Source organism: Sus scrofa, chromosome 4 (assembly GCF_000003025.6).
Source record: "Sus scrofa isolate TJ Tabasco breed Duroc chromosome 4, Sscrofa11.1, whole genome shotgun sequence".
Taxonomy (NCBI): domain Eukaryota; kingdom Metazoa; phylum Chordata; class Mammalia; order Artiodactyla; family Suidae; genus Sus; species Sus scrofa.
This window is the reverse complement of record NC_010446.5, coordinates 83,233,590-83,247,604: the sequence shown is the minus strand read 5'-3', so window position 1 is coordinate 83,247,604 and position 14,015 is coordinate 83,233,590. Positions and strand designations below refer to the sequence as shown.

Here is a 14,015-nt window from a genome sequence, read left to right as displayed (position 1 = left end):
ATGCATGGGTAAAAACTCCAAGACCAGAGGGAGAACCACCTGAAAAGCAGTAGGTTTTACAATGCCTGGAACTTACACACAGGACTGGGAAGAGTCTGTGTTCCTAAAAGCCAGAATGAAGAGGACTTCTTACATACAGGATATTGGTTGAGTCCTCAGAATGATCATGCCTTGGTAGTGGGGCTAAATTTTCTCTGGATCCACCATAACAAGGAAGCTTTTAAAGAATCAAAATAAATTTCTAAGAGTAATTAGTACCCACTACCAAAGCATGTCTGTCTTACTTTCATGCCACATTTTGGATAGTTGCTATTGCTTCTTCAGATTTACTAAACTTTTCTTCTATAGTGTCTCATCTGTCATTTATGCTATCCAATGTTTTTTGCCTTTTTTTTTTTTTTTTTTTTTAATTTCTAGAAGTTCCATTTTGGTCTTTTTTACATTTCGGTTTCTCTCATTATGCTAAGCTTTCCTTTATACCCTTAAGTTTATTTATAAGATTTATAATACTTGATTTAAGGTCTTTGTCTGTGAATTGCATCATCTCTGTCATTTCTGGGCTTGTTTCTAGTGATTGACCTTTCCTCTGGGTTATGTGTTTTGTTTTCCTCCTTCTTTGTATGCTTGATAAATTTTAACTGGTGCCAGACATTGTGAATTTTTCATTGGTGGATGTTGGATTTTGTCGTATTCTAGAAGGAATGTAGCTTTGTTGATACTTTGATGGAGCTCAATGAAGTCCATTGCAGACTTCTGACCTCCCAAGCTGAAACATAATACATTTGTGTTTAGAAGGTCTAAAATTATTTTTATTCTCTACCATCAAGCTTGAGTGATAATCTGGTTGGGTAGGAGACCAGTTTGGAAATCATTTTCCTTCAACATTTTGAGGCTGCTGATTTTTCTAGATACCAGTGTTAAGAAGGTGATACTGTTCTGATTCCTCCTCCTCTGTGTAGAACCAGTTTAATCCCTCTTCTCCTAGAATCTTTTTTTTAATCCCCTGTGCTCTGAAATTTTACGAAATTGTTACTGTTCTCAGTGGTCTCTTTCAATCTGAAAAAGTATGTCCTTCAGTCTTAGGGTTTGTCTTCCATTATTTTTTGGAAATTTCTTCCCATTTTCTAAAATTCTCTTTTGAAAATTTCTGTTAGGAATTGGATCATCTCCCAGAGCAAACCTTTAGTTTTTTTTCCCCTGTTTTGCATTTTTTTCTTTCTAGAGAATCTGCAACTTTATTTCTGACTTTTATTGAATATTTAATTTCTGCTTTTTATTAATTTTCAGGGACTGTTGTTTATTCTGATTCTGATACCCCATACTTGCTTTCCTTGGATGCATTGTCTTACCTCTCTGTGCAACTAATTTTTTCTTCTGTTTTTTATATATATATTTTTTTTCTTTTTCTTTTTTTTCCTTTTTCTTTTTAGGGCCGCACCTGCAGCATATGGAAGTTCCTGGGCTAGGGGTCGAATTTGAGCTACAGCTGCCGGCCTACACCACAGTCACAGCAATCTGGTTCTGAGCTGGGCCTGTAACCTATACCACAGCTCATGGCAGTACCACATCCTTAACCCACTGAGCAAGGCCAGGGATTGAACCTGAATCTTCATGGATACTAGTTGGGTTCTTAATCCCCTGAGCCATGACAGGAACTCTTATATGGGTTTTTTGTTTGTTTGTGTTTATGTTTTCTTCTGTTACTGGGTTTTGCTGTTTCTTTTGAATTCCCTTTTTTTTTTTTTTAATAATTTTTGTCATTCATTTATAAGCTTTCCTCAAATGCCCAAAGCTCCCTGGATATCTGTTTATATTGAAGGCATTCAAATCTGATCACAAGCTCTTTTTGCAGAGATGGAACTTACTGGGTAGTGGGCTTCACTCTTTGTATAAAGTGCCAGCTGCCTCTCATTGGGCAACCTCTCTTGTCAGTTGCTGAGGGGTCCTCTCTTGTGGAATAGTCAGTTTCTCAGAAGTCCTCTGATTCCATGTTTGGGAATGGAGCGAGGGGAGAGGAGGAGAGGGCTCGCTGCTCAGTAAGCAGACTTGCCTGCCCTGTTTCCAGTGCCAAGACCCCACCCGGCCTTGCCTGCTGTCCCTGAGTCAGAGAGACAGCTCAGCTCACCTGCAAGTAGATCCCCAGGGTTCTGCCCAGGCCTGACTCTGTGGCATTTTCTGGAGGTTGGTGAGAAGCAATTCAAGCATCACGTCAATCTCGATGATCATTTTTCAGCATTTGCAGTATGACACCAGGTCAGCTTTGAGAGGAAAGCTGTAGTGTTTCTCATTGTTGAGTCCTCGGTTATTTCCTTTGCACTCAGCACAGGCCCCTGAAGGCTTCACCCTCTAACTTGTTTGCAAGTCAGGGTTTTTCGTTCGGTGACATGTACCTGGAGGACCCTTTGTCTTACTTTTCATCAAGTCATAATGTACCTTTTATATACAGTTAAATGTTTTTTTGTTTGTTTCATTTTGTTTTGCTTTTTAGGGCTGCACCCACAGCACATGGAGGTTCCCAGGCTAGGGGTTGAAGAGGAGCTACAGCTGCTGGCCTACACCACAGCTCACAGCAACGCTGGATCCTTAACCTTGATTAAGGCCAGGGATCATACCCACAACCTCAGGGCTCCTAGTCAGATTCGTTTCTGCTGTGCCATGCCGGGAATTCCACAGTTAAATTGTTAGATATTTTCTGCCTTCCCTGTTTCTGGAACTTATAAAGCCTTTGCCCATCAGCACAAGACTTGGGAGTGGACTGCGTGATCTCCTTGCAGATGTATCTTCCAATTTTCTGTTTCATTTAGGTTTGCATTCAGTGTTCACCTTACAGCAGGGGCTGCTATCCTAGGGTTAAAAACATTTGCTTCATATACTCCACAAAAATTCCCAGCACCCCAGGGCCTTTGCTGATCCTGGTGTGTGCTCTTACTCACCATCACAAGCCGCCCTGAGGAGGCGTATTGGAAAACCTGTCAGAGCACCAGAGGGTTTTGTGAAAGTTGCTCTCACCAGAATCCTTTTGACACACTCTGTCTTCAGATTGTTCCTACTGAGGAAGAAAACTGACTTGACCCGATATGTTCCTCGTATGATAGAATTTATGAGATTGTCCTTTTTATAAGTTGAGCACAACCAGATGTAGCAGTTGTTCTGACGGTCTAATCATTCCATTGTATGCCGTCTTTGATCGCTCCTCACACATGTGAGTGCTCGGCATACGTGCAGTGTGAGTGGAACCTGGGAAATGCAGGGATGAGCATCAGCCAGTCCCTGCTCTCCAGAACCTCAGGGTCTCCTGACTTGTTCAGATCATTTTCAGGCATTTCCCTGATATGGGGAATTTTTTTTCTCTACATATCCTGACAATCTTGAGGAAATCTTCATATTTAGATAAACATCTTAGTGTTTTAAAGATTAGTGATGTCTTACAAACTAGTATTGACTCTGGCGTCCCAGTAATGATTTTAACTTGCAAAGAATTCTGTAATTTTTTTTCTTTTTTTTTTAAATGGCCACGCCTGCGGCATATGGAAATTCCTAGGCTAGGGGTTGACTCCCTCAGCCACAGCAATGCCAGATCCAGGCAGCGCCTGAAACCTGTGCCAAAGCTCATGGCGGCACTGGATCCTTAACCCACTGAGCAAAGCCAGGGATCAGACCCTCACCCTCACGGATACTAGTCAGGTTCACTACTGCTGAGTAGTGATGGGACCTCCAAGAATTCTTTTATTTCCACAGCTCTTCCCTCATCTTTGAAATGCTGGGTTGGGTAGACCCTTCTCATTTTTCCATTTCTAATTATAAAGGTTCATGGCACACAGTGCCTTATAAGGAGAAATTTAGGTAGTTGCTGCCCACGTACTGCAATCAGATCTGTGTAATGGGGGCATGGTAGGAATGTTTGCAGATTATCCTTTGATGCTTTCTTCCAAGGGTTCTATCGTGACATGTTTCCTGATCAGCTTAACGTTCCATTTTCTACCTGCAGGCATCATCTAATAGCATTAGTCATTACTCTTTAGATGAATAAATAACTCCAAGTTATTTTATCAAAAGAAGAAAAAGAATATTAGTGCTCCAGGAAGGAAATTTAAACATGAAAGATGAAACATAACAGCCAGGCAGGCTATTAAGTGTGCTATATTACTCATTTGTCTTTGGCCCACTTTTTTTTTTTTTTTTTTTTTTATCGGAAGACAAGTCACAGAAGACTTGACTAAAACTACCTTTAACGATGAGAGGTTTACTAACTCACAGGAGGTCCCAAAGCAGGGTACTTCTATGTTCATTATTTCAGTCATCCAACAGTGTCATTAAGACTCAAGTTCTTTCCATCTTGTTTCATTTTCTGCATATTGTCTTTGTTCTGGGGCTCCTTCCTTCAGCCTCTGAATGGCTGCCATGGTTTCAGGCAGCTCATGAAAAAAGCTACCTGCAGAAAGAGCTGAATCTCCTTGTAGGCAGTTTTTAGTATGGAGGAAAAGTTTTACCTGAAGTGTTCCCCCCACCCTACCCCCCAGCAAATGTCTCGTCTCCTTGGTCGGAGTGGGTCACACACTGATGCCTCTTGCAGTCCTCTGCAAGGGGACAGCAGTTATGACTGGCCTCGTCCCTGGAGGCAGGGGAAGGTGGGTTCATCTGCCTGTGCGAAGGGAGGGTGAACACCAGACCCAATTTGGGGCTTTTCCAGCAAACAGAATGGGAAGTTGAGTTGGGAAGGGTGTTAGGTAAGCACTTTCTAGTTTGGAGTATTCTGACCTTAGGGAAAAGATAAATACAAATTTTTCTTTGTAAAGCTTTGTCTTGAATGACATTGGTTTAAAATAAATTTTCTGTATTTACCTGAGGAACAGTTGGTTTTCTAGATAATTTTTCTACATGCCTTTGTACACAGAAGGCATGTAGTCTTGGAGGACAGTGAATGCAATAGTTGTGCGTTTGTCAACTGTAGTCCATAGGTAGGTGATGTTTCCAGAAGTACGTCATGTGCTTGAACTCATTTAGACCTTACAACATCCCTATGAGGTAATTTTTTTTACTGTCCCAATTTTACGCACAAGGAAACTGAGGCTTAGTCAGTTGTGTCACTTGCTCAAGATTAGTAGTTAGTGGCAGAGCTGGAGTTAGGCAACTGTGTGGCTTTAAGATGTGTGTACTTATTCTTTTCTGCCTGTTCACTTTCCAATTTCATTTTGATAATGTTTCCTTTCTCTCAAAGAATGTCACAATACACAGATGTGTTTCATAACTATATTTGGTGATGTGAAATGAATACTGAAAATGTGTTTGGTGAATAGTCAGTGAGCACATGGTAAAGGCAGATGTTCTCTTAGTGACATGTGTGCTAGGGTGTCAGACGTGGTTGCTCTGCTGCCTGAAGGACAAGGTTCAGATTCTGAAGAACTACAGAGACCATGAAAAGTGTACTTCAGCACATACCATAGTAGCTTCTGAGTAATTAATATGTGTTTAGAAGTCACCTTGCTTTCCTATAACCTTCTCTTCCTGGACTGTCCCCACACTTTCACTAGTATGTTTTTATATGGGAATAAAATGCATGCAAGTGGCGTTCAGGAGTAATTTATCTCTTATTGGAACTAAAAGAATAAACCTAAGTCAAGCAATTCACTTCTTGAAATATTTTCAATGGTAAGGACTATTTGTATAGTAAATAGTTGGGGAAAATGTATAAGTAAGGGTAATTTTTTACTTGGTTGTTGTAATTCTTTGTGGCAACGTCAAAAAAAACAAAAAAAAAAAAACAAAAACGGAGGTGTTCCCTTTGTGGCTAGGCAGATTATGAACCCAACTAGTATCCATGAGGATGTGGGTTTGATCCTTGGCCTCACTGAGTGAATTTAGGATCTGGCACTGCTGTGAGCTTGGTGTAGGTCACAGATGTTGCATTGGCTGGCAGCTGCGGCTCCAATTCAATCCCTAGTCTGGGAACTTCCATATGCCACAAGTACAGCCCATTTTTAAAAAAAAGAGGATGAGGAAGAGTGAGTGTCAAGCGGTTTACAGTAAAAACAGCTAGGTTAGTGTAGGTGGTGGTAATATTGTTTTAACTCTCAAACACCCAAAAGTAAATGTCTTGGCGATGGCACGTTTGCTTCCAAATTGATCTTGGTTCTCTGGCCCCTTCTGAAGTCTTGAGTGGTCTCCTTCGCCTTCAAAGTAGCTTGCAAATATCCCTTGGAACAAGACTCCAGAGAGCTGTTCTGGATTGAACTAGATCTATCAGCAGATCCCTGATCTCAACTCACACTCCACATTTCCTCTAGATCCATTATTTCATCCACCCCTTCATCCAACACCTATAGTCTTCCAAATATTGTTAAAGCCATTTAACTAACAAAGCCCCTGACCTTATGACCTTGTTACATTCTAAGGGGGAAAGAGAGTGAGGACATCAGATAGTGGGAAGCAATTTGAAGAAACCAAATCCATCAATAGGAAGGGGTTCCTTTTATCATTTAATGTTTTCCCAGTTACTTTCTCACAAATGCTTGTGTTCTCTTGCCATGAAAGACGGTACTGTCTCACATGAAAGACCTTGCTCGTGTTTTAACATTTTCTGAGTGATTCAGAGATTATTCTGTCATTTTTCTTGTTTGCTCTCTCTGTTCTCTTTCTTTCCCATTCCCACAGTGTATCAATTATCTATTGCTATGTAACAAGCCACCTTAAAAGATAGTGGCTTAAAGCAACCACCCTCTATTGGGCTCCTGCTCCTGTGGGCAGATCGTCTGGTCTGGGGCAGTTCAGCTGACCTCTGCTGGCTCACTGGTGCATCCTCAGTTGGCTGGACAGCCTGAAGGGGTCTCACTCATAGGCTGATAATTGGCAGGCAGTTGACCAGAGAGACAGAGGACCACAGGGCCATGTGTCCCCCTCAGCCAGCAGGAAGCTTGGGCTTCTTCATATGGGGTGGTGGCTCTGCGGTTGCCAAGATCAAGAAGAGTGGAAGCTGTAAGGCCTGCTGGGTATGGAACTTGCGCATGTTACTACTGCCACATTCTGTGAGTCAAAGCAAGTCACAAGACCAGCCCAGATTTAAGGGATTCAGAAGTAGGTTCATGCTCTTGGTGGGAGGAGTTGCAGCATTAATATTTAGGGTGTAGATGCAACAAAAGAAAGAATTTATAGCCATTTTTACAATCCATCATGGGGCATGAACCCCTTCCCCCATGAACTAAAACTCCTCATGGTATAAGGTCTTATTGTCAAGGAAATTACATAATTTTGGTGTCTTTCCTGTTGGAAATGACTGTTACCAAGGATTAGTTAACTTACTAGAAGATACTTCATACTTTCATTGTTTTCATTCTTAGTAGTAGAAAATAGGATGTGTGGTTTTTTGAGTCACATTTAACTTGCAGCTTTCTGAGATGAATATAGAAGGTCTCAGTTTGATTCAGTATTAACAGCGTGATCTGTTGTATTACCTATGTCAGGCCTGAGAATATCACACACTGATTTTGCTTGATTTACTTGATTGGTTACCTCTGTGTACTTGCAAGTATATTTGTAGAGCAGGCTGTTCATGATGAGACTGACGTGTATTGAGTGCTACCTGTCAGATACTGCTTTTGTTTAGATATCATCTCATTTAATTCTCACAAAAACCTTAAGAGGTATAATACTATTGTTAGTGCTGTCTTACAGGTGAAGAAACTCATGCTCGGGAATTTAAAAATACTCCTGAGACCACACGTGTAGTGCTCCCCAGTGCTACTGTTACTCAAAAGGAATTTCTCATGCATGTAGATTGTGGATCTGCTAAAGTTCAAATGGGTCTAGCCCCTGGGTGTAATTTATGACTCCACTTTTAGGTCCACCACTGTTTAGCCCTTATAGCTGGGTTTGTTTCCTCTGTAGAAGTTGGGGTGCCTGAATTCTGCAGGATCCCGTTATACACACTAAAGAATGCAGGTTGTGGTGTTTCTAGATGGGAGTGAGGATGGTTGTTTTAAACCACATGCTTTTGGCAGTTGAGCTCATGATTTCAAAGTTGAAAGCTTAAGCACAAGAGTAGAGTATGCAAGGAGAGTTTCCCTGGATTGGGAGAAAAGTTGACTTTGGATTATATTAAACTTCACACCAGGGCTATGTTGTTGTTGTTTACAATTTTAGAATCTCTGGGTTGGAAGTCTTTAAGGACTGTGAAGTGCAGCCACTTTTCTGATATTTGAACCCCCCTCCTTCCCAAAGAGTCAAAGGATTTGCTCTCCCCAGGCAACTTTTCCTTGCTATCCTGGATGGGACCCTGACGGGTTGCTTCCTTACTGCTGAAGCTAAGAGAACCTCTTCCACTCTAGTCCATCTGGAGCTTTTCCTTATAGCTCCATAGATTGTGGCTTTGGTTTTTTTGTTTGTTGTTGTTTTAAATTTTAAAACAGGAAAAATGGTTTGGTTTTCTTATCTTAGATATCAAAGAAGCAATACTTGGAGATCGTGGTATGGCGCAGTGGGTTAAGAATCTGACTGCTGCAGCTTGGGTCCCTGCAGAGGTGCAGGTTCAGTCCCCAGCCCAGCACAATGGGTTAAATGATCCTGCGTTGCTGCAGCTGCAGCTTGGATTCAGTCTCTGGCCTGGGAACTTCCATATGCTGCAGGTGTAGCCATAAAAAAAGCAATACTTTTATTGCTCATGATACGATTAAACTAAAAGAATTGCACTGTAAGATACATGAAAGAATGTTTGAGGTTCTGGGGTTCTCTCATGGCTCAGTAAGTTAAGAATCTGACATTGTCATTGCTGTGGCTGTATCTACTGCTTAGGCATAGGTTCAGTCCCTGGCCTAGGAACTTGTACATGCTGCAGGCATGGCCAAAAAAGAGGAAGAAGAAGAGAGAGAAAATATTTGAAGTTTTTAAGTACCTGTTTGTATAAAGTGACCAGTTCAAATCGATTGTATTTTGGAGTGGCACCGAATATGTTAGATTCTTGTTCATTCTGAAAGTCATGATTTCAGTAAGTCTCAGGTTGGTAGAAGTGCCCATCTTTGTCCTTGAGACTGATCCCAATTGCAAGAGTTGAGGAATTCTGAGACAGGTATTAAGCTAAAGGTAATCCCTGAGAAAGAATATTGTTACAGATTTTAAAACAGATACAAAAGTAGATAGGGGAATGTAACAGATCTCTGTGTACCCCCTTGAACAATGACCAGATATACTCAATGTTGTTTTATTTTATTTTTATTTTATTTTTTGTCTTTTTGCCATTTCTTGGGCCACTCCCGTGGCATATGGAGGTTCCCAGGCTAGGGGTCTAATTGGAGCTGAGCTGCCAGCCTACACCAGAGCCACAGCAATGTGGGATCCGAGCCATGTCTGCGACCCACACCACAGCTCACGGCAACGCCAGATCGTTAACCCACTGAGCAAGGCCAGGGATCGAACCCGCAACGTCATGGTTCCTAGTCGGATTCGTTAACCACTGCGCCACGACGGGAACTCCTCAATGTTGTTTTAAAGTCAATCTTAGAGGGGGAAAAAAGTCAGTCCGGGACATATTGTTCCAGAGTTTGCTCTGGAACTCTAACAATATCACTTTAATCATTGCTTCTGTCCCTGCACCTAATGGGGCCACTAGTTTTCAAAATGTCTTACTTCTGCTTCTCTTCTCCAGGGCCCAGTCATATATGCACAGCTAGACCACTCTGGCGGACATCACAGCGACAAGATTAACAAGTCAGAGTCTGTGGTATATGCAGACATCCGGAAAAATTAAGAGAAGACCCCAGTGACATCCCAACAAGCAAGAAACAAATCCAAACTGGACTCTTATGCAGAAAATGTAGCCCATTACCATGTGTGGCCTTGGAAACGTGGACAAGAACAAGCACATGTTTATTCATAGAGGGAGAAAAAGATTTGTATAAAGGAGATGTATAAATATTCTATTTAATCTTCCTGATGAGAGGAGCCAGTGTTGCATGATGACGGGGCGGTATGATTCTACGTATGTGTAAATTGTCTTGCTGTTTTTGTACTTCCCTTTGGGGTCACTTACAATTGAGGAAATTCAGACACATTCCTGTCACCATCACTTAGATGTGGTCTGCCTTAATGGAGACTGTAGCAGCTCTTTTAGTATTCTAATAGACATGGCCTTTTAATCTAAGGGCTTAACCCACCTTAGGATGTCCTGTGGTTGGAGAGTGGCGATACTATGGTGGAAGCACCTTCAGGGTGGCCTTTGACCTAGCGTGCCCCCTGTTTGGTGGTGGTTTTTAGAAAACATCCATTCTCCATGCCACCTGAGGACAGTTTGAGAATTTTTATTGATGTTTTTCTCTCTCAAATACAGGGCAGTTTTTAGCTTTCTATGTTGTGTAGACAATAACATGATGCCCTTTAAGCATATTATGTGAATTTGTGGATTCATAATAGCGTGGAACCAAAGCCAGAGGCCACTTCCTTCCAGGTGTTTTTCAATCAACACCACAGACATAATCGACATAGAGAACCCAGGCCTGGCTTGAGGGGTCCTGTACCATTGGAGAGCAAAAAGTATCAGTTATATTCTTTGCTCTAGTTCTTCATACTGGTAACAAGTCCTCAGACAGCCAAAGGAGCAGTGTTTCATTTCCTTCTGAGAAGGCGGAAATGGGATAATTCAACTGCCAGTCTCTAGTAGCCCAGAGCTCTCTCTAGAGAATCTTTTTTTTAATTTTTTTTTTTTTATTTTTTGGGCCATGCCTAAGGCTCATGGGAAGTTCCCAGGCCAGGGATTGAATCCCTGCCCAAGCAGTGACCCGAGCTGCCACAGTGACAAGATCCTTAACCCACTGAGCCACCAGGGAACTCATAGAGACTTAAAAAAAAAAAAAGGGGGGGGGGACTGAGAAGAGATTCCCAGCATTTTTTTTTATTCCTTTCTCCCTTCCTTCTTTCCTTTTTATTTCACCCCCTCCCCAGTTACATGGTATTGAGAAACAATAAGATGAGGAAAAATATAGACAATTTTGGCATCCTTCTCGGTAACATTTTTTCCCATTGACTATGCCCGACCCACATCTCAAACCTATGTGTTTTTTTTTTTAAACTGGGGATGAAAAGCATGGTAAAAATCATTAAACACTTACGTTGTCATTTCCCCATTTTCTGGATGATTTTGTTTTAAAATAATTTTCTTCATTTGAAATTGAAAACCCACAGTTATGGGAAGAATGTAGCAAGCCCACATTCTTGATATGTATAGTTTCCTCACAGTCATTTTTTATAGAGAAAAGTGGCTTTCTCCCTTTTCTCCTTTTCTCAGCAGGTCTAATAAATCTATACATTCCTAACATGACCTGATAGCAAGAGCCCTAATTTCTCTGCATGTTTGTGAAGCTGCCACCCAGAGCACCAGCCTACACTCCCGCTAATCAGTTGTCAGCGGGACACCACCCCCGTGCACCTCCTTCTGGGCATGACCACTCAACCAGATACCTCAGACTTTATTTGGCCTTCATCACCCTCCTCCACCAGGCAAGAATGGGCCCCTACCGACTCCCATTCCATGACCGACTTGTCTGAAGGAGCTGCTCACACGTGGGGCTTTTTCAGAAACTACTCCCACCGGCTCCTGTGGATCTTTGGCCCTTTTGGTCCTGTGACTCACCATCTTTGTCCCTGGCCACAGATGACAACTGTGGTGGTGCTTTCAAATGCCAGGGCTATCCTTTCTGTGTCTAATTACTGGCAGAGACCTCTTAAAATTACACGAGGTTTTTCTAAGGGGGTGGGGGGGGACCTAAAAGGGATTACTTAAGATTAAAATGGCAAGCTATCTGTAGTTTTTCAATGGAAAGGGATCCGGCTCCATAAAAAAACCATCAAGTTCATGATTTTCTTTTTCAGTTGTACTTTTGTGAATATTTTAATACATCTTTTTCAGCTACTGGATTGTGTTATGTGTTCATTTTTAATCAAGTGAGGAAGAGATCAAACCCTTTTATTTATCCCACTCCAGCCATACTGGCTTCTTATTCTTCAGAAACACCACTCATGAGCCTGCCTCAGGCTCTTTGCACCTGCTGCTCCCTCATCCTGGAATACACATATTTCTGTGGTTTGCTCCTCACCTCCTTAAGTTCACATGTCACCTTCTCAGACCTGTGGTACATTAAAGAGCAATCTCACCCACCCCCAGCTCTCCCTAAATTCCTTAACCCTGCTCAGTTTTTCACCCTGGCAAACTATATCTGTGCTTGTCTGTTTTCCCTATTAGAATATAGGCACCAAAAGGCCAGAATGTTGCTGTTTTGTTCACTGCTCCACCTTTAGTGTGTAGAATAGTACCTGGTATTTAGCCAGTTAAGTGTTGACTAGATTGATTAAATGGATAAATCCATCTACCCATCATCTATCTATTTTTGAGAACTATCCTGTACCAGACACTGCTGGTAATACAAAGTTCCTCAAAAAACTTGCCACAGAAGAGGTGAGAGAAAGTAGCGTAATAGTAGTAACTAATAACTATTGAATACTTGTGTGTCAGGCCTTTTGCATTTCTTGCTCTGTATAGCACTATGCTAGTTGTACTAATCTTTAACCCACTTCTTTTTTTTTTTCTTTTCTAAGGCTGCTCCCATGGCACATGGAGGTTCCCAGGACAGGGATCAAATCAGAGCCGTAGCCACCAGCCTATGCCACAGCTGCAGCAACGCAGGATCCAAGTCACATCTGCGACCTACACCACAGCCCACGGCAATCCCGAATCCCTAATCCACTGAGCAAGGCCAGGGATCGAACCTGCAACCCCAAGGTTCCTAGTCGGATTCATTAACCACTTAGCCACAACAGGAACTCCAATCTTAAACCCACTTTTAAAAAGATAGTGTCAGTAAATTGCAGTATTTGGGGGGAATCTGTCTCCTAGAGTAAAAGAAACAAAAGCAAAAATAAACAAATTGGACCTAATCAAACTTAGAAGCTTTTGCACAGCAAAGGAAATCATAAACAAAATGAAAAACAACCTACAAACTGAGAGGAAATATTTGCAAATGATGCCATGGACAAGGGCTTAATTTCCAAAATATACAAACAACTCACACAGCTTAATTTTAAAAAAAATCAGAAAATGGGCAAAGGACCTAAACAGACATTTCTCTAAAATAGAGTTGTCTATGATCCAGCAGTCCCACTCCACATATATCTGTAAAAGACAAAAACTAATTCAGAAAGATACATGCACCCCAGCGTTCATAACAGCACTGTTTACAATAGTCAAAACATGGAAGCAACCTAAGTGTCCATCAACAGATGAATGAATAAAGATGTGGCATGTATATATATATTTTTATATATATATAAAATTTTATATATATATATATATTTTTTTTTTTAATGATACAAATGAACTTACAAAACAGACTCAACAGAAAACAAATTTAGCATTACCAAAGAGGAAAGTGGGGGGAAGGATTAAACTAGGAGTTTGGGATTAACATATAACAACCTGTAATGAGAAAGAATCTGAAAAAGAAATACAACTGAATCATTTTGCTGTACATCCAAAGCTAACAAAACATTGTAAGTCAAGTATACTGCAATAAAAATAGGGGATAGGAGACATGGTAGCAAAGTAGGACTTCAGCTCACCACACAAAAACACAAAAATCACAACCTATAGCTAAACAACCATCAACAAAAAAGTCTGGGACCTACAAAAAAAAAAAAAAAAAAATTCTACCTCCAAAGACAAAAAGCCACAATGAGATGGGGGGTGGGGGGCACATTCACAAAATCATCAATTCCCAAATTGGATTTGGTGGACAACACACAAACTAGGAAATAGATCATAAAGGTTCTCCCATAGGAGTAAGGGTTCAGACCCCACATCAGGCTTCCATGATTTGGCCTCAGGAAGAGGAGCCCCCAGAGCATTTGGCTTTGAAGGCCAACAGGGTTTGAGTGCAGGAGCTCTACAGGACTAGGGGAAAGAGAGGCTCTGTTCTTAGTACACACAAAATCTCATGTGCATTGGGAACTAGGGCAAAGCAGTGGCTCCACGGGAGTCT

The 14,015-nt window shown here is 41.5% G+C and overlaps 1 protein-coding gene across 3 annotated transcripts in view; it reads left to right on the top strand.

The window, feature by feature from the left end:
* The window catches only part of MPZL1 (myelin protein zero like 1), a 73,909-nt gene extending 62,016 nt beyond the window's left edge, over positions 1–11,893 (top strand). For all 3 annotated transcript variants that reach the window (XR_002343361.1, XM_013996806.2, XM_005663141.3), the window contains one exon: positions 9,635–11,893. Coding sequence is in view for 2 of the 3 variants with exons in the window: in XM_005663141.3 (XP_005663198.1) it covers positions 9,635–9,736 (102 nt within the window). In the remaining variant the exon portion in view is untranslated. The remainder of the gene's footprint in view (positions 1–9,634) is intronic.